General features: G+C 43.6%; 2 protein-coding genes across 2 annotated transcripts; both read left to right on the plus strand.

Moving 5' to 3' along the window:
• The first annotated feature begins 18238 nt into the window (after window positions 1–18238).
• Window positions 18239–19207, plus strand: LOC133918029 (subtilisin-like protease 1). Its single transcript, XM_062361807.1, has one exon. The coding sequence runs from the start codon at window positions 18239–18241 to the stop codon at window positions 19205–19207; it is 969 nt and encodes a 322-aa protein (XP_062217791.1).
• Window positions 19208–22306: 3099 nt separating this feature from the next.
• LOC133917641 (subtilisin-like protease 4) lies at window positions 22307–24469 on the plus strand. Its single transcript, XM_062361520.1, has one exon. It carries the CDS (start codon window positions 22322–22324, stop codon window positions 24467–24469), a length of 2148 nt encoding a protein of 715 aa, XP_062217504.1. The 5' UTR covers window positions 22307–22321.
• The last annotated feature ends 1375 nt before the right edge of the window (window positions 24470–25844 follow it).

Genomic DNA, 25844 nt, shown 5'->3' on the forward strand with positions numbered 1-25844 from the left:
ATGTCGCCTAGAGGGGGGGTGAATAGGCGTTTTTACAAAAATTCAACCATTTCTACCGTTGGCCTAAACTTGCAGCGGAATATAAACTAACGAGTTTTTCACAAGAGAAAAACCTAAATATGCTAGGCTCAACTAGTGCACAATCACCCTAAATAAGTGTGGAAATTACAATCCTAAGGTGACAAAAATTACTCAATTCTAGCAAGAGATATGCAATAAAACTTAAATTGAAAAAGGCTGAAAATACTGTTCATATGCCTGGAATTACTGTTCACCCCGGAGTCTCCGGTGTAGTCCGGATACTCCGGTGTGTACAGGTCCGGAAACTCCGGTAAAGTCCGAATTCTCCGGTTTCTGTACAGAACAGAGCCCGAAACTGAATAAAATTAATGAGTGGAGAGTTCTAGCTCAAACCAAGTGATGTCGTGTGTTCCCGGAGATGATTCCAAGTAGATTCACGAAGAACCTACACTCAAATACACACAAACAAGTAGATCGAGCAATATGCACAAAGATTTGAGCAAGAACATAAAAGTAAAGAAACAAGAGAGGAGACACAAAATTTATTTCCCGAAGTTCGGATTCACCACCGTGAATCCTACGTCTCCGTTGAGGAAGCTCCAACGAGCCGGGTCTCTTTCAACCGCTTTCCTCGATCCACTCTTGATTTCTTTCCTTGCGGAGGCGAAATCAAGCCTTTCACAAACTTCCGCGGCAACCCACAACCTTGGGTGCTCGCCGGCGACACCTAGCCGGCTAGGAGGCTTCACCTCCAAGAGTAACAAACGCTTCGAGAACTTCTTGTCAAGAACTCAAGTGCTCAAGAATGGATTTAGCTCACTTGCACTCAATCTTCCAATCTCTCAACCCAACTCACTTTTCTTCTCAAATCACACACTAAAATAGAGTGGGAGAGGTTCTTTTGGCTCTAAAAATGTGTTCTTTTCGTGCCCTTCCAGCAGCCCCAAAGGATGGGGTGAGTGGGGTATAAATAGCCCACTCCAAAGAACTAGCCGTTACTGTTTTTGACAGAACTGACCGGAGTATCCGGTGAACACCGGAGTATCCGGCCCTAAATCCAAATACGACGTCAGAACGGTCACAGAATGTGTCAGAACTAGCCGTTACGCTCTTTTCTGGACTTTTACCGGAGTATCCGGCCTACACCGGAGTCTCCGGTCGACACTTAACCCAGAAAACACCCCCGGAGACTTCCCGGAGTCTCCGGCCACTCCAGGTACCGGAGTATCCGGACTTCACCGGAGTATCCGGACTTCACCGGAGTCTCCGGCCTTTCCAGGTACCGGAGTATCCGGCCTACACCGGAGTCTCCGGCCACAGCACAGCTGACCTCCGAAAAACGGCGATAACTTTTGATTTCGGAGTCCGATTTCGACGATTTTGGACTCTATGGAAAGCTTATTCAGAGGGCTACACATCCCAACTGAATTCATGACCTAAAACACATAGGATCAAATTAGGAACACTCCAAAACCCATTTTGGACACTTTCGCACTTTCCGCTCCGGACTCTTAACAACAAACTCTCACTTTGGGTTTGGTTGGGAACTCTTGAGCACTGAGACACGACAATTAGCTCACATTGCATCCCTCTTAATAGTGCGGCATACCTATACTCAAATTCAAAGATAAAACTCGTTTGAACCACTTTGAGCTTTTGAAAAACTTTCAAGTACCGCTTCTTTCTTTCAAACCTTGAGGGTTGCCAACTTCCATATATTCTTCACTCCATCTCTTCTTGATTCTTCATATGATTGATGTGAATCATCCATAGCTTCACATGGCCTCGCACGGTCCATCGGCGTAAAGCCTTCACTCGCTCTTCACCACCGCCTTGGTCCTTCGGCGCCAAGCCATTTGCTTGCCCTTCACCACGGATGGTCCATCGCAGCCGAGTCTTGCTTGCCCTTCACCGTCTTGCCATATAAAACCATTTTGTATTCGACATCTTCAAAGAATTCACTTTTTTATATATGGAGTCTACTCTTGTTCTTCACTCTTGGCATATATGATTTCAATTCAACTTATGCCTTTTTATGGATCCTAATCCCAACTCACTCTCAAGCACAAAGTACATGGGTTAGTCCATAAAACTCTATTAACAAGTCATACCTTTAGTTACTTGATCTCCACAAGTAACTTAGCCTTCAAGCTTATTGCTAATCTTATTGAGCTTCTTCTTCTTCTTATGAGCATCACTAAAAGCTCATTTATCTAGATGCATATTTCTCCTCTATGCATCACATCCGAGCATCACCTAGAGCTCATTCATCTTGATGTACTTTCAATCTTCCTATTCACCTAGAGTTCATGCATGTCTCTTCTCCATGCATCACCTATTGAACAACCTACTAACAATCTCAACAACATTGTTAGTCCATATGTATTGTCATTAATTACCAAAACCACACATAGGGGCTAGATGCACTTTCAATCTCCCCCATTTTGGTAATTGATGACAATCTCACTAGATGATTATATTTGACGAAATTTAAAGTTCTAAGTATACATAGAGTCCGAAGATGAATGTATACAAAGAACAAGTTTTGGAAATACCAAATATCATAAAGATATTTGATATTGCCAAAACTAGTTTTACTAGCATCAAACACCACAAAGGTTTTGATGTTAGTTAAAAACCAACATATGTATATAATAAACTCCCCCACAATCTATGCATGTGTGAATGAATTTTGAATATCATTGCATATATTGTCTATCTCAAATTTTGGACGGAGTTTTCTTTATACATATCAAGCAAGCATGACAAAGTATGTATGAAGATGAATATGCTCATGCAAAGCAAAACTTTCACCTCATTTCTCAAAGGCAATCATTCAAATTCTTCCCTAATTGACATCTTCCCCATATAAGCAAATTATTCTCCATATGCAAAGCCCTCTTACAAAATATAACATCTAGTCCAAATTCTCCCCCAATTGACATCAATGCCAAAATGGAATCATCGAAATGAATTTTCCCCCAATTGACATCAAATTGGTAAGAATTAAGGAAGACTTGCTAAAAGAGAAATTTTTTCCAAAAATCATTCGAAGCACATTAGCTCTATCCCACAAAAGGAATCATCGAAAGCTAGTGCAAGACCATGTATATTGTAAACTCCTCATGATATGTGTTTTTTCATAATTTGAGTTAAACCAAATACACTTATCCAATTACGAGCTATGTGAGGAGAACAAGCTACACAATAGGCCAAATGGGTTCAAAGAGATGCCAAAAGAGATTTTAAAAAGGAAATACCAATTAAAACTTCAAAAGATATCAATTAGATACCTACAAGAGATACCAATTGAAAAAGATGCCAATTAAAATTCCAAAGGATATCAATTGAATACCTATAAGAGATATCAATTGAAAATTCAAAGCATACCAATTGAAACAATTGAAAGATATACCAATTCCAATTGAAACTAATTCAATTGAAGGCAAAACTGGCATGAGTCCAAAATAAATATCCAAACACAAATGCAATGGATTATGCTCTAAATTGAACATAGCAAAATTGTTGACAATATAACGAATTTCTCGTTTACCACAAAGTGTCAACATCTCATATGCATATATGTCCAAAAGAGCAATTTAAAGCGGACTACAAACCTCAAGCAAAGGATTTTGCAAATTTCATCAATATTGCATATAGGAGCAACTCAAGCATTTGATATAAAATCTTTTGTATATTTGAAATTGAATAAATCATTAACATGATTATAGAGTTCCCACAAAAATATGCTACTTCAAATTGCTCATATTTGCAATAAAGAGGTTTTAAGCACTTGCAAGAAAAACACATTTTTACAAGATATTTTCATGAGATGATGCAATCTACACAAGATTGAATCTTTGAAATTAAATGCATAAATCAAGAACAATTACTTGGAATGATATTGAATTGCTCACTTTGATATGGTCCTTCTCTTGATTCCAATTGAAATTGAAGGAGATGATCTTCTTTGTAGATACCAATTGAAAGATAAAGACCTTCTTCATGGAAAATCCAATTGAAAGGACAAAATCATCTTCATGAATTTCAATTGAAATGAGCTTCTACTTGAAAGGACCTTCATTATGATTAATTTAAGCATCCAATGCATCTTCATTGTACCTAAAACTCATTCAAGTACAATTTGATCCCCAAACTCATTGGGTCCGAAGAAGTTAGTGAACTCATCATATAGAGCACGCTCTCTCATAGATATGTGCATATTTGTATGGAAATGATAACAATTAAAGTTCATACCAATAGATAGATACCAATTGAAAATATATACCGAATGAAGGTATATACCAATTGAAATCAAATGAAAGCTCTATGCACCTTTTAGACAATAAAAACACTTGAGAGAGGCTTACTCTAAATGTAGAATCAAAGAAAGCAAACATGCTATAGATATTAACATTTAAGTCAAACAAGCATGCTCGTCACTTTCAAGATCCGATGAAGATATAATTTGGACAAAAATAGCATATGAGACTTGAAGATACCAAATGAAAGACAAATATCAAAAAATTGTCCAAATTACATCTAAGATAAAAAGATCAACAAATGATCGCTCTCAAAGTTCAACAAGTGAACTAAGCAAGATTTGAGCATATATTTATCTCAAATATTTATCTCAAGCAAGTATATTGAAAATAATTCAAGCATTGAGATAACAAGCTTCTATGAACTCCAAGACGAAAGTTTCCTTGAAGAAACCAATATTCCTAACATAGGAGTTAAATGAAATCTTTCATAAAGAAGGAAGTCACTTGAAAGCAAGAATTGAAACAAGGATGATCAACAAGGATTACCACTTGTATTATTACCAATTGTAAGAAGACAATGGTATATGAAGATATCACAAGTCGGTAATTGCAACAAGGCATGGATCAACTTTCTTTCAAGAAGCATGAAAGAAGGATTTTAGAAATTAAACACATGCTTCAAACACAATCCTCACAAAGTCAACTATTACAAGAAAACACAAATAAAAATAATAGTTAACACAGTTCTGTTGAACTGACCCGGAGTATCCGGTGAACACCGGAGACTCCGGGTGGCACTCAGTCGCCACACAGAAAAGACTCGGAATCATTGCCGGACTCTCCGAGTTCTCCAGATACCGGAGTATCCGGTGAACACCGGAGACTCCGGTCCTTTTTATCAAAAGAATAAATATTAACCGAGGCTCTCTGGCGGAGTCTTCCTCGGAGACTCCGGCAAAAATATTTTCTCCTACCGGAGTATCCGGTGAACACCGGAGACTCCGGTCTTTTTCAACAAAAATACATGCTTAACCGAGACTCTCTGCCGGAGTCTACCTCGGAGACTCCGGACTAAAAACACCAACTACCGGAGTATCCGGTGAACACCGGAGACTGCGGACAATGAAAGCAATTGTTGATTTGATCCAAATGAGAAATGATTCAAATTAAAAATCTTGAGATTGAAAAGATCACTAGATAAATACCACGAATCTCAAGTTTCAACTTAAACCAAAAGCGGATCAATTTATGGATTCTTGCAAAAATGAGAGCTTTACATGAGCTTGACATACCACATAGATGCTAGATAAACAATAATATCAATTCTAAATGGTATTGCTCAAATGTTCACAAATTATGGGTATTTAAGATGCATAAGCATAATACTCCCCCATAATGTGATAATCCATTAATATCTCCAAAAGTGAGCCAAATAGAATTCAATAAGACGAATAAGATCAAATAAGGCTCCAAAACCACAATCAACACATGAAAGTGCAATACATCCTATACATACTAGTTATATGACTTATACATACTAATTGGTAGGAAAAGCTAGATGCACTAGAAACAAATTCATAGCACACTTAGCAAGCAATCAAGACATGAATGAATATGAAACGAATAAGCATGGCAAGATTGCACTAAAGTCTACACATGCTAGGATAAACATAAGCTCTAAACAAGCATAGATACATAACCTATACATTCAAAGAGCTAGAAACTTCCACAAAAAGTGTAGAACAATAAATCTAACACAATGAACAAGAATATGAATTTAAAGCATTGTGATAGAGAGTTACCTTCATAGAGTGACATTGGGTAATAATAAATATAATTCCATGAAACTTGACTCTTTAATCAATTAGATAAATCTTCAAATAATTAGCCAAGTCTCCAATACCCTCTATTTTACCAAGAGACTAAACACAAATTTTACTTGAAGAAATATTAGTCTCAAAGCACAAAATATAGGATGAGCTCCCCATATATATGTGCATCCAAGTACTTGAATTACTTGTAATATGCACTTAGTTCATTCAAGAATCTAGAGGAGTTTACCCTATATTTTGAGTTAAGGCACAAAAGGAATTTACAAAGGAAATACTTGTGCTAAGAATGAACTTACAACCATGAGATCATGTAGATTAAGTTCATCTTTCATAGCCATCACCAAGTATCCATTACCTATATTATTAACAAGATCTTGCTCTACTAGAGAGCCGTTAAAAGCATCATATTACACAAAGTATAAATTTTGCTCAAATTTTACCTAGCCACATTCAAATGCTCACGACCATAAAAAAAAAACGTGAATCTTTGTATCTATGCTAAGCTAAGTGGCTAGATAGTTCAAGTTAGATACTTGTTACCGATATGTCATTGAAGATAGAAATAAAGCAATAATCCACACTCTTGGTACTTCTTTCTAAATATCATGAGAAAGCCCAATTTGAACGATTCTTGAGATGAGATATTCAATATAGTTCTTCTCAAGTAAGCCAAGTCTTCAATACATCTCCAAGTACCTATTTAGCAAATTAAGTACTTTGTGGTACCCAAACCATGTTGGGTCCTTTAAGGTTAGTCATGAAAGATTTAGGCACCCAAATGGTTTTTGCATTAGCATGAGATGAACTAATCACCTTAGCAACATAAGTACCATTTTTAGCCTTCCTAAGCGATAAATCATTATCAATTGAAGAGTTAGGCTTAGGAATGTTACCAATAGGACAATTTTTACCAATATGTCCCTTGGCCCGGCAAATGTAGCAAATGCGGTGCTTATCCTTGCAAGATGCCTTCTCATCTTGCTTCTTGCTTGCTTCCTTGCCGGTGAGCCTCTTCCTTGATGACATAAGACCTTCATTCTTCATGTAGAGGCATGATGCAATTTCATGTCCCTTCTCATTGCATCCATAACACTTCCTCTTGCTTCTTCTTGTTTTCTTCTTTGGAAGTGTGGTATTGTCATCAACCTTGTTGGAACACATAGAGGCATAGTGTCCCATGCTTGAGCACTTGAAGCACTTGATATGAGCTATCTTCTTATTGGATTTTGCTTCAAGTCCATTATCTTTGTGCTTCTCACTTTTCCCTTTGCTATTAATATTACAAGCAACACTAGGAAAAATATTAGCTTTAGAGCAACAAAGATTAGTAGGCAATTCATCATTGGATATAGAATTGTCATTAAATGAATTGCTAGAACTAGCACATGTTAAATCGATATTATGCAAAGAATGTGTGCTAATGTCCACATGAGGTTTATAGGATTTTACCGTTGTGATAATTACCTCATGAGCTATTTCTAGCATGGCGTGTGAGTCCACAAGATTTTTATGAGAGCACACAAGCTCATCATGACTTTCTTGCAAAGCCACATGCTTGCTAGTAAGCTTTTCAACTTGAGCCTTTAGCTCAATATTTTCTTTCTCCAAAGATGCTACATAAGAATTAGAGTTAGTAGCACAAGCACTATCAATAGGAGAAATAGTGGATTTGTCCTTAGATAAAACATTGCAATTAGGACATGATTTTTCTAAATCCACTAGAGGCATAGCATCTAATTTATCAATCAAAGAAATATGCTTAACTTTAAGATCCCCATAAAGATTAGATAAAGAACTATAGGATTCTTGAAGTTTTTCATATTTCACATTTAAGGTCTTAAGCTCTTCTATTTTCTCAATGAGGAATTCCTCTTGCCTCTCGAGGCTTTCCTCATGGCCTTCTATTATACGCAAGAGCTTGATCATTCTAGGCATATTCTTTTTGCTCAAAAGATCAAATTCAAGCTCATCACTATCACTAGCACTAGAACTAGCATTAGCATTATTAACCTTACTTACCGCTCTCTTTTTACCTTTTGCCATAAGGCATAATGGAGAATCGGTGTAAAGGGATGAGCATCTTGAAGAGGTGGATGCTTCTCCACCTAGGCTTTGTCTCTCATAGACTTCTATTTCCTTCAAAAAGTTAATCTCACAAGTACTAGTGGAAATAGATGCATCGCTATGAGGACCAAGAATTATATCATCATGATAAATAGGAATTTTAGCAATAGATGATATACAAGGTTTAACAACATTACTAGATATGAAAATTTCATTGCAAGTGTTGTTAAAGTCCAAATGAGAGATTGGGCACTCACTTATCACACTCACCATTTCATTACCTTGCTCATTATTAAATGTTGGTGAAGTGGATGACGGAGTGACATCCTCTTGGACAAAAGAGAAAGTCATTTGGTGCTCTTCATGGTGTGATGATGAAGTAGAGCATTCCACAAATGACGTCTTTGGAAGAAGTTGTTCTTCATCACATTTGTGCTTGTCATATCTTTCTTTAAGAGTAGTCCAAATGAGATGAGCGTCCTCAAGCGGCAAGATCGATTCAATAACATCTATGCTCAAATCATCAAATAAGGCATTAGTAGCTTGAGCATTAAGATGTATGCATTTCTCTTCCTCTTCGGGTGATATGAGTTTATCATTAGGAGGAGAAATGCTCACATCTACAACTCGCTCTATTTGAGGACCCATGGCCCTAAAAATATTAAGCATGCGAGTACTCCAATCACAATAATTTGAACCATCTAAAAGGAGTGGCTCTAAGTGCACTAATCCACTAGTCGACATCTTTACTCTCTAGGCGGTAAAGCCCGAAAAGAGAGACTTGGCTCTGATACCAATTGAAAGGACAATGATGACGCCTAGAGGGGGGGTGAATAGGCGTTTTTACAAAAATTCAACCATTTCTACCGTTGGCCTAAACTTGCAGCGGAATATAAACTAACGAGTTTTTCACAAGAGAAAAACCTAAATATGCTAGGCTCAACTAGTGCACAATCACCCTAAATAAGTGTGGAAATTACAATCCTAAGGTGACAAAAATTACTCAATTCTAGCAAGAGATATGCAATAAAACTTAAATTGAAAAAGGCTGAAAATACTGTTCATATGCCTGGAATTACTGTTCACCCCGGGGTCTCCGGTGTAGTCCAGATACTCCGGTGTGTACAGGTCCGGAAACTCCGGTAAAGTCCGAATTCTCCGGTTTCTGTACAGAACAGAGCCCGAAACTGAATAAAATTAATGAGTGGAGAGTTCTAGCTCAAACCAAGTGATGTCGTGTGTTCCCGGAGATGATTCCAAGTAGATTCACGAAAAAAAATTCAAGCTTTTCCATGCGAGACAGGTACCTACTTGTCGGATACGGGCTGCGGAAACCGCACGAGCTCGTTTGGTCACGATGTTCCTGATAGGAAACCTGTAATTTTACAACCGAACGTGAATCTGTCTCGATCTTTCAAAGATTCGATTCTATTTCTTAAGAGTTTTTATTACTATATATACGGGGTAGTACCTCTTATTGTAAATACAGATAAATAAAGAATAGACAATTTTTCTCCTACGCTTATGTCTCCTTTTGCAATTGTTCCAGAGAAATCACTGGACTACATCCAGTAGCAGTAGTTTCTGAACACGTTATCAGCACGAAGCTCTGCCGGAGATCAAGCTAGCGAAACGAATCTACCTACGACCGATCTGCACTGCATCGCTATCGACATCAAGCGGACAGGTCTTTGGCCAAGCCTATATGCCGTACGTGGCACGAATCATTCGCAAGAATTGAAAGGTATGATCGATTCAGTATGTATCCTCGCAACTACTGTCTTTTGCATCAAAACAGATCTGAGTCGCATGAACAGTAGCAATAACGCATGAAAAGAGTATGTAGCATGAACATCGTCGCTGTGTAGAATCGATTGTATGAACAAGTAGTGATCGTGTGCACAGTAGCGTCCAATCACAATGATCTGCATGGCGAGATCGGTGGGGCCCGTAGCCGCCGCCGCCACACCGCCGGCCGGCAAACCGGTGATGTCCCCTGCACAAAACCGGCAACATCCAATGCTCGAAGGTCACGGCCACAGATCGGAGAATAGAAAGGAAAAAAAGGAAAAGGGGTACATCGCCGGCATGAAGCCGGCGGCCTTCACGCTACGTCGTGCCCTGTCGTTCGCTCCGACCGCAACCACCATGCTCCAACGATTGATCTGCGCGGATCCAGCGCCCCCCTCGTCACCGTCAGTGCCGCCCGAAGCAGCCACTGCCGGCACCGCCCGAAGCAGCCACCACCGGCACCGCCTGAAGCAGCCATCGCCGCCACGCGCCGCGCCGTTCGCCGCCGGCTCCGCCGCTCCCGCACGAGCGCGTGCCACTGTAGCCCCGTTGAAACACCGCACTGCCAGCCATTAGAGTGTTTGGCGGCTAGTGTTTGGAAACCCTAGCCGCCCCATATATATAGAGCAAGCGGGCGGGCCAGTTGGGCCGGGCCGGCCCAAAGGATAAGCAAGCCGGCCCAATAAGGTGAAAACCAGAAGAAAAGAAAGGCGGAAAATCAGAAATTTTACATTTAGCCCCCATATTTTTTTTAATTGAGTGCAGTCTCTGTCTTTTGCATTTAGGCCTCTAGTTGTTCTAAAAATTATCTAGCAGCCCTGTTTTTGCATATTAGACCATGTGGTTTCTAAAAATTACGCAAATCTTCGAATTTTGCATATAAACCCATGGACTTTGCAGAAAATCCCGAAAATACTTGTTCCTGCATAAAAGTACTCTTAAAATTTGAATTTTGCATATGTTTTAGCCATTATGCAGTATTTATTTCTATGTTATTGTTACTGTTTAAATTGCCTATAATTCGTTTAAATTTTAGTAATATTCACATAATAGCATAGAAAATATAAGAAAAAGAATTGCAGCAATCCAATCTAGCAACTTGATGTAACTTTACTAGTAGTAATACTTGCATCATTTAAATATGTAGATGGCTGGCATCACGAACAAGGAGTTCGCTGAGCTGAGTGCTGATGACCGTAACTATTTCACTTGGGCATCGGATGTTCAGATTGTACTAGGAGCAAAAAGGCTCCGCGCTGCAATTGGCTTGGGAACAAGTAGTACAATTGTTCCCACGGAGGATGAGAATGATCATGCACTTCATTTTCTTCGCCATCACCTCTACTTTGCCCTTCTCCACTGTCATAGAAGATGCTATAAAGAATGAAGTGGAAGAGAAACCCATTGAAGCAGAAGTGGCTGGATATTTCGAAGACTCTATCTAGAATTAGAGTAATTAGCCATTCAATTAGTTGCTGAATTTAGGAGGATTGAATGAATAAATGTAAGCTCTATAAGAGAAATCTTAGCTGCAAACAATATTTTTTTCAATAGTTAATAAAGCATTTAGTCTTGTTGCTACTTCATCGTATGTGAATGAATGTTTTATTTATAGAATATGTGTGGCACCCGCATGGAGGAAGCATGTATTGTGAATAGTGGAACCACAAACACCATCTTAAGAGAAAGATGTATTTTCAGTCTATTAGAAATAGCTCTGGAAAGGTGATGAGTGTCACTGGAAGTGATAAATGCATAGTAGGTTCTGGAAGAGCCACAGTTATATTACCTATGGGAACTACTTTGCATATTGAGGAAGCATTGTTATACCCTGAATCTACAAGAAATCTCTTAAGTTTTAAAGACATTCGCGCTAATGGTTTCCATGTAGAAACTGGTGAAGAAGATGGTAGGGAGTACCTACACATCGTGATAACGAAGTGAGATTACTAGAAAAACTTTCCTTCATGAGTAGTGGCTTGTACTACACTCGTATTAGGGCACTTGAAGTGTTCACTACCTTGAAGATCGTGTTTCGTAGTACAAAATTATTCTTCCTGTGGTATGATAGGTTAGGTCACTCTAGTCTTAGAATGATGAGAAACATAATTACTAACTCACAAGGTCATGACATAAATGTGAAGAATTTTCTAAATCATAAAGATTTTGTATTCATTGCATGTGCTACTGGAAAATTAATAATAAGACCGTCTACCTTGAAGGTACAAGATGAAATCTCTGCATTCCTGGACCGAATCCAAGGTGATATTTGTGGTCCTATTCAGCTGCTTTCTGGTCTGTTTTGGTACTTTATGGTATTAATAGACGCATCCTCAAAGTGATCGCATTTATGTCTATTATCTATCCACAACCACACCTTTGCAAAGTTGATCTCGCAGATCATACAAATCAGGAATAATTTTCTGAATCATCGCATGAAATCTATCAAAATAGACAACGCTGGTGAATTTACTTCTAAAACGTTCAATAATTATTGCACTGGTATGGGAATTAAAGTTGAACATTATGTACCGTATGTCCACACTCAGAATGGACTAGCCGAAACGCTGATAAAGAGAATAAAGTTCATTACTACACATTTGTTGCAGCACTGTAATTTGCCTGCTACATGTTGGGGACACGCAGTCTTACATGCGGCAGCTCTCACTAATTATAGACCATCCTCCTACAACATCCAGTCACCTATGCAACTAATGCAAGGGGTAATTCCGAAGATTTCCCATTTACGCAAATTTGGATGTATGATTTATGTGCCAATATTGCCACCACAATGAACAACTATGAGACCTTTGCGGAAAGTTGGAATATATGTTGGTTATGAGACTGCATCCATAATCCGATATTTAGAACCAACAACTGGAAATTTACATACGGTCCACTTCGCTGATTGCATTTTTGATGAAAATAATTTTTCATCATTAGGGGGAGGAAATATACCCTTGGATGAAAAATATCGGGAAATTATATGGCAGCCTGAAGGAATTGTGGTCCATGATCCTCGCACTAGTGAAGCAAATGGTGAAGTACAGAAAATTATCAATTTGCAGAAATTAGCAAACAATTTGCCTGATCATTTTTGTGATTTGAAGAGCGTGACTAAGTCGCATGTGCCTGCACGCAAAGCACCGGAGAGGGTGAAAGTACCAAAGAAGGTACCCCTCGTTGAAAGGACAATGATGTCGCCTAGAGGGGGGGTGAATAGGCGTTTTTACAAAAATTCAACCATTTCTACCGTTGGCCTAAACTTGCAGCGGAATATAAACTAACGAGTTTTTCACAAGAGAAAAACCTAAATATGCTAGGCTCAACTAGTGCACAATCACCCTAAATAAGTGTGGAAATTACAATCCTAAGGTGACAAAAATTACTCAATTCTAGCAAGAGATATGCAATAAAACTTAAATTGAAAAAGGCTGAAAATACTGTTCATATGCCTGGAATTACTGTTCACCCCGGAGTCTCCGGTGTAGTCCGGATACTCCGGTGTGTACAGGTCCGGAAACTCCGGTAAAGTCCGAATTCTCCGGTTTCTGTACAGAACAGAGCCCGAAACTGAATAAAATTAATGAGTGGAGAGTTCTAGCTCAAACCAAGTGATGTCGTGTGTTCCCGGAGATGATTCCAAGTAGATTCACGAAGAACCTACACTCAAATACACACAAACAAGTAGATCGAGCAATATGCACAAAGATTTGAGCAAGAACATAAAAGTAAATAAACAAGAGAGGAGACACAAAATTTGTTTCCCGAAGTTCGGATTCACCACCGTGAATCCTACGTCTCCGTTGAGGAAGCTCCAACGAGCCGGGTCTCTTTCAACAGCTTTCCTCGATCCACTCTTGATTTCTTTCCTTGCGGAGGCGAAATCAAGCCTTTCACAAACTTCCAAGGCAACCCACAACCTTGGGTGCTCGCCGGCGACACCTAGCCGGCTAGGAGGCTTCACCTCCAAGAGTAACAAACGCTTCGAGAACTTCTTGTCAAGAACTCAAGTGCTCAAGAATGGATTTAGCTCACTTGCACTCAATCTTCCAATCTCTCAACCCAACTCACTTTTCTTCTCAAATCACACACTAAAATAGAGTGGGAGAGGTTCTTTTGGCTCTAAAAATGTGTTCTTTTCGTGCCCTTCCAGCAGCCCCAAAGGATGGGGTGAGTGGGGTATAAATAGCCCACTCCAAAGAACTAGCCGTTACTGTTTTTGACAGAACTGACCGGAGTATCCGGTGAACACCGGAGTATCCAGCCCTAAATCCAAATACGACGTCAGAACGGTCACAGAATGTGTCAGAACTAGCCGTTACGCTCTTTTCTGGACTTTTACCGGAGTATCCGGCCTACACCGGAGTCTCCGGTCGACACTTAACCCAGAAAACACCCCCGGAGACTTCCCGGAGTCTCCGGCCACTCCAGGTACCGGAGTATCCGGACTTCACCGGAGTCTCCGGCCTTTCCAGGTACCGGAGTATCCGGCCTACACCGGAGTCTCCGGCCACAGCACAGCTGACCTCCGAAAAACGGCGATAACTTTTGATTCCGGAGTCCGATTTCGACGATTTTGGACTCTATGGAAAGCTTATTCAGAGGGCTACACATCCCAACTGAATTCATGACCTAAAACACATAGGATCAAATTAGGAACACTCCAAAACCCATTTTGGACACTTCCGCACTTTCCGCTCCGGACTCTTAACAACAAACTCTCACTTTGGGTTTGGTTGGGAACTCTTGAGCACTGAGACACGACAATTAGCTCACATTGCATCCCTCTTAATAGTGCGGCATACCTATACTCAAATTCAAAGATAAAACTCGTTTGAACCACTTTGAGCTTTTGAAAAACTTTCAAGTACCGCTTCTTTCTTTCAAACCTTGAGGGTTGCCAACTTCCATATATTCTTCACTCCATCTCTTCTTGATTCTTCATATGATTGATGTGAATCATCCATAGCTTCACATGGCCTCGCACGGTCCATCGGCGTAAAGCCTTCACTCGCTCTTCACCACCGCCTTGGTCCTTCGGCGCCAAGCCATTTGCTTGCCCTTCACCACGGATGGTCCATCGCAGCCGAGTCTTGCTTGCCCTTCACCGTCTTGCCATATAAAACCATTTTGTATTCGACATCTTCAAAGAATTCACTTTTTCATATATGGAGTCTACTCTTGTTCTTCACTCTTGGCATATATGATTTCAATTCAACTTATGCCTTTTTATGGATCCTAATCCCAACTCACTCTCAAGCACAAAGTACATGGGTTAGTCCATAAAACTCTATTAACAAGTCATACCTTTAGTTACTTGATCTCCACAAGTAACTTAGCCTTCAAGCTTATTGCTAATCTTATTGAGCTTCTTCTTCTTCTTATGAGCATCACTAAAAGCTCATTTATCTAGATGCATATTTCTCCTCTATGCATCACATCCGAGCATCACCTAGAGCTCATTCATCTTGATGTACTTTCAATCTTCCTATTCACCTAGAATTCATGCATGTCTCTTCTCCATGCATCACCTATTGAACAACCTACTAACAATCTCAACAACATTGTTAGTCCATATGTATTGTCATTAATTACCAAAACCACACATAGGGGCTAGATGCACTTTCACTCGTCTTGTCCTAGGAGCTCCGAAAAATAATAAAAGGACAAGAAATTCGGTTTCTCAAGTTCCAAATAGCCGGAGACGTCCAACGCTGGTAAACTAAAGGACCTTACTCCAATAGTAAGAAATTATGAAGAGCAAGATGAAGAAGCACCTGAAAGTGCAGCCTAATAAACTATATGAATTCAAGGGAATCTTGGAATAGAGCAACTACATTAGTCGACACATACTTCGCAAATAAAATTGCCGCAGTCATAGATCATGACCCTGAACCTGCATCGCTCGTTGAATGTAGAATGAGGTCATATTGGGAAGACTGGCAGAGGGCAATAGCAGCTGAACTGTTATCCCTTAACAAAAGAGAGGTTTTCGGGCCAGTATGCTGCACACCTCCCCACATTAAACCAGTCGGATATAAGTGTGTTTTTGTTCATAAGAGGAATGAAAGGAATGAAATTGTGAGGTACAAAGCACGACTAGTGGCACAAGATTTCACTCAATGACCAGACGTTAATTTTGAAGAAACCTATTCCCCGGTGATGGATGGCATTACCTTTAGATATTTAATCTCAATGGCAATCAACATAAGTTGAAAATGAAATTGATGGATGTTGTGACCACATACCTTTACGGGAGCCTAGATTCGGTCATTTATATGAAGGTACCTGAAGGAATATCATTGCCAAATCAGGATAGAGGAAATAGACACCTTTATAGCGTACAATTGAAGAAGTCACTGTATGGGTTAAAACAGTCAGGTGGAATATGGTACAATTATTTGAGTGAATTTTTTGAAAAACAAGGCTACACAAATAGCACGGATTGTCCCTGTGTATTCATAAGAAGGTCCCAGAATGGATTTTGCATACTATCAGTATATGTAGATGATCTGAATATCATTGGTACAAAGGAAGATATAGAAGAAGCAAGTTATTACTTAAAATCTGAATTTGAAATGAAAGATTTGGGTAGAACCAAATTTTGCTTAGACCTACAGCTAGAGCATGTGGCAGATGGAATCCTTATACATTAGTCAAACTACACTCAGAAGGTGTTAGAGCGGTTTGGTTTTGAAACATCATTTTTTGCTAAAACCCCTATGGTCGAAAGGTCATTGCAACCATATCAAGATTCCTATAGACCTAGAGAAGTGGGGGAGGAAGTATTAGGACCGAAATTCTCATACTTTAGTGTAATAAGTGCACTGATGTATCTGGCTAATTGCACTAGGTCAGACATAGCATTTGCAGTAAATCTACTTGCACGATACAGTGCAGAGCCCACTAAAAAGCATTGGAAGGGTTTGAAGGATATTCTGCACTACTTGCAAGATAGCAAAGATCTAGACCTATTCTACAGAAAGAATCAGAATATAAGTTTGGTTGGATACGCAGATGCTGGGTACCTGTCAGATCCGCATACAGCAAAATCACATACTAGCTATGTTTTCTTATGTGGTGGAACTGCAATATCCTGAAAATCATCGAAGCAAAGTCTTATATCTACTTCGACGAAACACTCGGAAATAATAGCTTTATACGAAGCCGCACGGGAATACGCATGGCTTAGAAGAGTGATCAATCATATCCAGCAATTATGTGGTTTGAATACTACTAACACCCCTACCATTATCTATGAAGATAATGCTGCATGTGTTGCACAAGTGCAATCAGGATATGTGAAAAGCAACTTAATGAAGCATATCAACCCCAAGTTCTTTTATGCTCATGAATTGCATAAAATGAATGAAATAAAGGTAATGCGTATCAAGTCATGTGAAAATCTTGCAGATTTATTCACTAAATCTCTCCCTGCATCTAGTTTTGAAAGATGTGTTCGTGGCATTAGGATGATGAGGTTTACAGAGTTGCACATTTCAAAGGGAGATTTTTCACATAATACTGGTATTAAGAATTAAATCTTAGTCAAGAAGATTAAGTACCCAAAGTTAATCATGAAGATTATATGAAGAATTTTGAGTGGATTGTACTCTTTTTTTCTTAAATGAGTTTTCTTGAAGTTTCCCATATTAAGGTTTTTAATGAGACAATTCGTGTAACCATATCGCGGTCTATGTACTCTTTCTCCTAATTTTTCCTATTGGATTTTTGGGGAGTTTTAATGAGACATGCATTTCGCGAGAAGTGCACAAGGATGAGTGTTAGGAAACCTGGAGTTTCACAACCGAATGTGGATCCGTCTCGATCTCTTGAAAGATTCGATCTCTTATAAGTTTTTAGCACTATGTATACGGGGCAACACCCGTCATTATAAATACAGATGAATAAAGAATATATAGTTTTTCTACTACGCTTATGTCTCCTTTTGCAATTATTCCAAAGAAATCACTAGACTACACCCGATAGCAGCGGTTTCTCAACTGTCCAAAAAATGGTCTAGTCCCGTGGTAACTGCCAACCACGCAGAGCGTTGAAGCAGAGTTTCAGCTAGGTTTCCACTTTCAAGTACAACAGATGAACTGAAGCTGCCTGCCCAACTTCTTGAACTGAACAAACCTACGAGCTCAACTGCTTAGCCATCTTAATTTAGCCCCAATAGTGGCGTGTGTATGTTTGCTCCCTCTGCACACATGCATCTCCATTCCAGCGGCCTTGTGAATTGCATTGTCTCAATCTCAAATGGATCCAACAAAAGTTGCTCTCCTGTTCATGTTCTCTTCTGTGATGCTTGCAGCCTCTGCAATGCGCGAGGCCGACAAGCTCAAAAGATACCATGCCACCGTGCGAGAGCCAGGCGGCATGGAAGCCGCCGGAGAACCAGTTGCCGATACTGCGGGTGAGAAGACGGACATGATCATAACGTCCGGCGAACAGAAGCTGCCACAATTGCAGGGAGTGCGGTACCACGCATTGTGGAACATGAGCAACATGGGTGATGGGTTCATCATCGGGGTCCTCGACGACGGCATCGACGCGGGGCACCCGTCGTTCGGTGACGAGGAGATGCCGCCACCTCCCGCCAAGTCGCGGAGCCGGTGCAAGTACCCCGGCGTGGCGGCGTGCACCAACAAGCTCATTGGCGCAAGGGCGTTCACGCGGCACCAACCTCCCGGCTTGGCGCTGGCGGGCACGCACGGGACGCACGCATCGAGCGTCGCGGCCGGCGCGTTCGTGCACCGTGCAGACGGCGGAGAGCCTGGTGACGTGGTGTCAGGCGCCGCGCCACGCGCGCACCTCATGTTCTACCAGGTGTGCATGGCACAGGGATGCTTGAGGGGCCCGATCATGCACGCCGTCGAGACGGCGCTGGCCGACGGGGTCGACATACTCTCCTTGTCGCTCTGGGACGACGAAGGCCGAGGGTTTGACAAGGACCCGGTCGTCACGGCCATGTTCTCGGCTGTCATGAAGGGTGTATTCGTCTGCGCCACGGCTGGCAACAAGGGCCCGGCGCCGGGGTCAGTCACGAACGACGCCCCCTGGATACTCACAGTCGGTGCAAGCTCACAGAGCTCTCCTCGCTCGACCACCGTCGCGGCGTTCTCCTCGCGAGGCCCGAGCCGAAACAACGGTGGCGTGCTGAAGCCAGACATCGTGGGTCCAGGGGTGGACATCCTCGGGGCGGTGCCACGGTCGACGCACGGATGAAGCTTCGCAACCCTCTCCAGCACGTCCATGTCGGCGCCACACCTCAGCGGGGTCGCGGCTCTGGTAAAGAGCGTGCACCCGACTTGGTCTCCCGCGGCCATCAAGTCAGCGATAATGACGACAGACGACAAGTCGATCACGGACAAGACCGGCACGCCGGTGAGATACTTCGCCATGGGCGCCGGGCTCGTCAACCCGGCCTGGTCTACCACATCTCGCTTGAAGAGTGCATCCCTTACCTGGAAAAACTGTTAGAACTAAGGTAAATCAGGGTTTCTACCGGAAATGTTTTGGGAGTTAAATATTGCTTGTGTGGCATGCTGGCTTAGTGTGGAGATATTTGTCTTAATTCGGTTAAGGATCGAGTTAGTATGAAATCTTACTTAGTCTTCACAGTATAGTCACTCAATCCTGTATGTGGCAGGACTTAATCTAAACCCTACTAGCTAGTTTATTAGTCGTCCGGAGGAAGGAGTGCAACGGAAAATCATAGTGCAGGTGCAAGTAGGTGCAGAATTATTGACCCGGTTGGAGGCCCAGGTACAGGTCAGAAACCCATGGTTAGTTTTCATAGGCGACTAGTGAGATGGTACTATGGCGGGTAATGATTTTATTGAGTCATACTGTCACGACGGTGGTATGTTACTAAACTCAGCTTATGGGTAAAGTGTATCACTCTACAGAGATAAAACTATTTAAATAGATATGTCCACGTTCATAAATGAACTATTGTTTTGTCTCTACAACTAGCAGAGGTTGTGTGTGTTTCCTTAGAGTGTGAGTGGGCAGAGTGTACCCGTTTTTAGAAGGTCCGACAATATGTCATGGTTTGCTATGAACAGAATATCCGACAACATTAAAACTTGGGCCCTGATGACCTTACACCACGACCGAACTCTACTTCATTTAACAATGATGATATATGTTTTCACAAAACCTGCCTTATAAAAATAAACCATTACATGTGTAAACTTGGTATTTCCGTAAAAATTAAATTTATAGTCTTAAACTTGTCAATACCGTATGTATGTATTCGTACCCCTTGATGTAGGGCCATACTGCTGGGATGGTGTCGTGACTTTGATGGCTTGAAGATAAATTAAATAAGAAAAGAGTTGTATCTCTTATTTATTAATTCTATTTGATATGGACTCTTTGATTAAATCTAGATCGTTAGATATTTATAACAATGAGTGGTCTAAATATTTTTTGTTTTTCAGATTAATATGGTAATTTTATGGACTTGAAAGCAAATGTGGTGGCTTCTTTTTCTCTTCAAATATTACGATAATAGGTAGACATATTTGATATAAACTTTTTGTTTAATCTAGACCGTTAGATGTTCATAATAGTGAGGGGTCTAGATCATTTTTTTTCTTCCAATTAACATGATAATTTTGTAACATAGAGAGCAAACATGATGACTCATTTTTCTCCTTAAATAATAAGATAATAGATAGGGCTGCTAGCCTTAAAAGGCTAGAATTTTTCTAGAATTGTTCTTTGTGATTCCTCAATAAATAATTCAATTCTCAGTAAAATCGAGAGAGAAAATCCCATGTTCAGAAAAGGGCTGCATAAAGAAAGTTGGAATAATTCACAGGTTACATAACATGAAAACATAATTGGAATCGTCCTCATATTTTTCAGCTGTTGAATGGGGATTCTACCAAGGCCCATGGGTAATGCTGGTTATCAGCGGCGAACATCCCGTAAGTTTTTCCATGCCCGGCCACGCCTCCTCTTAGACACCGTGTCCTGCCACCTCCTCTTACCTTCTTCGTCGTATCAAATACCAATGGCTCATTGTTGTAGGGTTCGCTAAATTCTTATGAACCCTAACTCAACTGGATGGTGATCCAAAGATAAGGCATTAGACTGATTTTCTAAAAACTTAAGTTAGCGGACTTACAACAAATCCAATAAAATGTGACACCCAATTAGGTCTAAACATGCTCTACTTACCCGCACGCTGGGCAAACTACACACTTGTACCAACAATGCGCCCAAAGGTACGTGGGTGTCACACTCTTCGGCCCAGATTGGACTCCACGCTCTTTCTATTTTTCAATCATGTGTCTTGATCACATTAATTCTACCAAGCAAGCAACTCAACATGCCTAGATAGGTTTGAGCCTTTGTTTGCGGACCATACTATTTCAAAATTCATATATACATGCTAGTTATTCCTAGCATGTGAAGTTGAATATGATGGATCGATCATCAATTCATCATCCTACTTACATACAAAAGTGAACGCTATGTTGCCTGTAGGTGACCACTGCATTTGATTGTTGGCATACCAAAATGCTCCACGCGATTGGTGGTGACGCATTGAAAGCTTCATTACTGTAGGTAGGAATCAAGAAATGGAGTTAGGTATCAAGAAAAGGAGATCATTGGGGATCATCGCTATGGAGCTATTTGCCAAGATGGGTGGAAATATAATGATAGACCCTCTTATGTTTGATATTATGATTCATTCATGTAATTGCTTGCCCCCCTATGAACTCAGCTTGATGATGAACTTAAGGACCCGGCTATGTGCACGGAAAGGTGTAAAGGCTGGAATGTACTTTCTTTTATCTAAAAAAAAAAGTCAACATTGAAGGGAAGAACTGAATTTATACTGGTGTTTGCACACAAATGTTTAGCAATGTGAGGTGCAGAATCCTCCTCCATTTCCTGGACATGTGGAGCTCAAATGAAGCACAATGGAGCTCGTGGCCGCAAACAAGCAACCGTTGAATCTTGCGTACCGTTGCTATATTAAGCTTGTTCATCCTGAAGGCACAAGGTTTCCAAACATTCCCCCAAGGCACAACGACATTCTTAGATAATGAGCGATCTCCTCGTATGTAGCTAGCCATCGTCGCTTCACCTTGGTTTGGTTGTTCTTCAATGGATCATCGTCCGAAGCGCTTAGCGGCGCTTCTCCTCCGCATCGCCGTCGTCTTCCTCCCCTCGCTCCTGGTGACCACCGCCGTCGCGCACAATGACTACGGCGTGCACAAGAACTACCTCGTCATCGTGCGCACGCCGTACGAGTACGACAGGAACTTGTACAAGGACGTGTCGAGCTGGCACGCGTCGCTGCTGTCGTCCGTGTGCGACATGGCTGAGGAGGAGCTCTCCAAGGACCCGTCCGCCATGGCGCGCCTCCTCTACTCCTATCGCAACGTCGTGAATGGCTTTGCGGCGCGCGTCACCGAGGAGGAGGTGTATGAGATGACCAAGAAGGACTGGTTCGTCAAGGCCATACCGGAGAAGACATACAAGCTGATGACCACGCACACGCCGCAGATGCTCGGGCTAACCGGCAAAGCGTTCCACGGAGGCATGTGGAACAGGAGCAACATGGGAGAGGGAATTATAATTGGCGTCCTCGACGATGGCATCTGCCCCGGGCACCCGTCGTTCGACGCGACGGGCATGCCGCCGCCGCCCGCCAAGTGGAAGGGCCGGTGCGACTTCAACAGTTCGGTGTGCAACAACAAGCTCATCGGCGCGCGGTCGTTCTACGAGTCGGCGAAGTGGAAGTGGAGAGGTATCGACGACCCGGTGCTGCCCGTCAACGAAGGCTCGCATGGGACGCACACGTCGAGCACGGCGGCTGGGGCGTTCGTGCCCGGGGCGAACGTCATGGGCAACGGGCTCGGCACGGCCGCCGGCATGGCCCCCCGTGCGCACATCGCGCTCTACCAGGTTTGCTTCCGGGAGAATTGCGACCGCGACGACATACTCGCAGCGCTGGACGACGCCGTCGAAGAAGGCGTCGACGTGCTCTCGCTCTCGCTCGGTGACGACGAGGCCGGAGACTTCGCATACGATCCCATCGCGGTCGGAGGGTACACCGCCATCATGAAAGGGGTCTTTGTCAGCGCGGCCGGTGGGAACATGGGCCCGGACCCAGCAACAGTGGCCAACGAGGCGCCGTGGCTGCTCACCGTGGCGGCAGGCACAACTGACCGGAGGTTCGTGGCCACCGTGAAGCTTGGCAATGGGGTCGAGCTCGACGGCGAGTCGCTCTTCCAGCCGAAGAACTTCCTGAGCGTGCAGCGGCCGCTGGTAAGGGACATCGGCGACGGTACGTGCTCCGACGAGAGAATCCTAACGCCGCAGTACGTCGGCGGAAAAATAGTCGTTTGCGACGGCGGTGGCAATTTGACCGCCCTCCAGAAGGGGGAAAAGCTACGCAACGGTGGCGCTGCTGTCATGATCATCGTCACCCTCAAGGTATTTGGCTCGGTGATCCAACCCAAGGCGCACGCCCTCCCAACGTTGCAGGTGGTTTACACGACGGGACAGAAGATCAAGGCATACATGAACTCCACGGACAACCCGACGGCCGAGCTGATCTTGAAAGGCACGGTGCTCGGCAACCGCAAGTCGCCGGTCGTGGCGGCGTTCTCGTCACGGGGGCCGAGCAAGCAAAACCAGGGGATTCTCAAGCCCGACATCACGGGCCCTGGAGTGAACATCATCGCCGGCGTCCCCAAGCCGGCGGGGCTCATGACGCCTCCCAATCCACTGGCGGCCAAGTTCGACATCATGTCCGGCACGTCCATGGCCACGCCGCACCTCAGCGGGATCGCCGCGGTAATCAAGAAAGCGCACCCGACGTGGTCGCCGGCAGCGATCAAGTCGGCCCTGATGACAACGGCCGACACATTGGACCACCGCAGGATGCCGATAGCCGACCAGAGCGGGTACCCCACCAACCTGCTCGCGCTGGGTGCCGGCTTCGTCAACCCGATGAAGGCCCTGAGCCCGGGGCTCGTGTACAACTTGACGGCAGTGGACTACATCCCCTACCTGTGCGGGCTCGGGTACAGCGACCATGAGATCAACTCGATCATCCACCCGTTGGCGCCGGTGTCGTGCAAGCAGCTGACCGTCGTCGAGCAGAAGGACCTAAACTACCCGTCCATCACAGCGTTCCTGGACCGGGAGCCCTACTCCGTGAACGTCAGCCGCGCCGTGACGAATGTCGGGCGCGGCAGGGCCGTTTACGTCGCGAAGGTTGAGGTGCCGAGGACGCTGTCGGTGACGGTGACGCCGGACACGCTCAGGTTCAAGAAGGTGAACCAGGTGAAGGCGTTCACGGTCACCATCAGGAGCGTGGGCGGGCGGATGAAGGCGGGGATCGCTGAGGGGCAGCTCAAGTGGGTCTCGCCCAAGAACGTCGTGCGCAGCCCGATCCTCGTGTCGGCCAAGAAGTTCGTCCAGGATAACTCAACTACTGCTCATCTGAGTCATTAGTAGCTATTACTTGCCAGAAATGATCAGCAGATTAGAGGACATCGACTCGCAAAGCTTGTTGTTAATCGCCTTTGGAAATGATCAGTAGTTTGGTGTTGCTGTAGTCTCCTCTCTCCTTCATTTTTAGTACTATGTCTTTGGCCAAAATGTACATCGCGGGATGGCCAAAATGTTTCCATACATCTTAGCGAGAAACAAGTGGAGCTTGCTTCTCATCTAAACTAATGCTGTCTTACATGTGGGCCTTCCTGTTAGTTGATGTTCAAAAGTTAAAAAAAAAAACTACTCCCCTCCCTTGGGCTCTATCTGGTATGTTCCTCTGGCCCAACAATCCCCCGACCCATCTCCTTTCCCTCTCTTCTGGCCTCTTCCCCCTCTCTCCCCCACCGGCCCATCTCTCCCTCCGACCCAGTTCCCTCTCCCTCTCCCATGGCCCAGCCTAGCCATGCCTCCGTCTTCCTCCTCACGCGCGCACAACATTACTCGTCGCCTCGTCCCTTTCCTCGGAACGGGACATGGCGACCGTGCCTGACCCCTACCTCCCACGCACTCCCTCCGAGACTACAACACCGTGTTGCATCCTGGTCGCTGATGAACCACGCCGCGCGCACACGCAAAGCACTCACACGCCTGTCCCCTACCGTGAGCCCCTCCCGAGCTCGCCGTCCCCCACCTCCACACCGGCCGCCTCCGCCTATAAAAGGGCACCCGCTTGAGCCTTGCCACCCAAGCCCGCCGACATCACAAGCAAGGTAATCGTCCCCTCGCCCTCCTTCACTCCCATCACTCCCATCGCCCTCTCTCTCTCTCTCTCTCTCTCTCTCTCTCTCTCTCTCTCTCTCTCTCTCTCTCTCTCTCTCTCTCTCCTCGTCGAGCACCGAGCCTCCTCTCTCCCTCAATATCACCCTCCTGCTCAAATCTAACACCGTCAAGCTACCCAAAGCATCCCTGCCACCACATCCACCCTCTCATGTACCTCTCTCCCCTCCTCTGGCCTTCACTGAGCTCCCCGCGCGATCTCCCTAAGCCGCGCCAATGGCGGCACACCACCAAACCTCCCCGCCCCCTCTTCCACCCTGCCACCTTGCAAAGCGGGTTCTAATTCCCCAGCCTTGACCTTCCTCCATGTTCCCTTGTCGTCGAAAATGGCAACTGGATGGTCATTCCAGCGAGCCTCTGGCGAATCTTCTGTTGCGGGTTGCATCTCGGCAGGCGGCGCCACTCGATGCCGTTCGGCGGTCAACGTTGTCTCCTCCACCGTCCCCCTCTCTCTGTGTGTAAACCCGACAGGTGGACTAGCTGCTGATGTCGTCTAGCGCGTCGCACCCCTCTAGGCAAACTGGTCCGCCTCAGCCCAAAGGCTAGCCCATCAGCA

Source organism: Phragmites australis, chromosome 5 (assembly GCF_958298935.1).
Source record: "Phragmites australis chromosome 5, lpPhrAust1.1, whole genome shotgun sequence".
NCBI classification, from domain to species: Eukaryota; Viridiplantae; Streptophyta; class Magnoliopsida; order Poales; family Poaceae; genus Phragmites; species Phragmites australis.

What these genes read in the sequence shown, in the direction of transcription:
- LOC133918029 (XM_062361807.1), top strand. Translation starts at nt 18,239, where the DNA reads ATGGATCCAACAAAAGTTGCTCTCCTGTTCATGTTCTCTTCTGTGATG.
- LOC133917641 (XM_062361520.1), top strand. Translation starts at nt 22,322, where the DNA reads ATGGCTGAGGAGGAGCTCTCCAAGGACCCGTCCGCCATGGCGCGCCTC.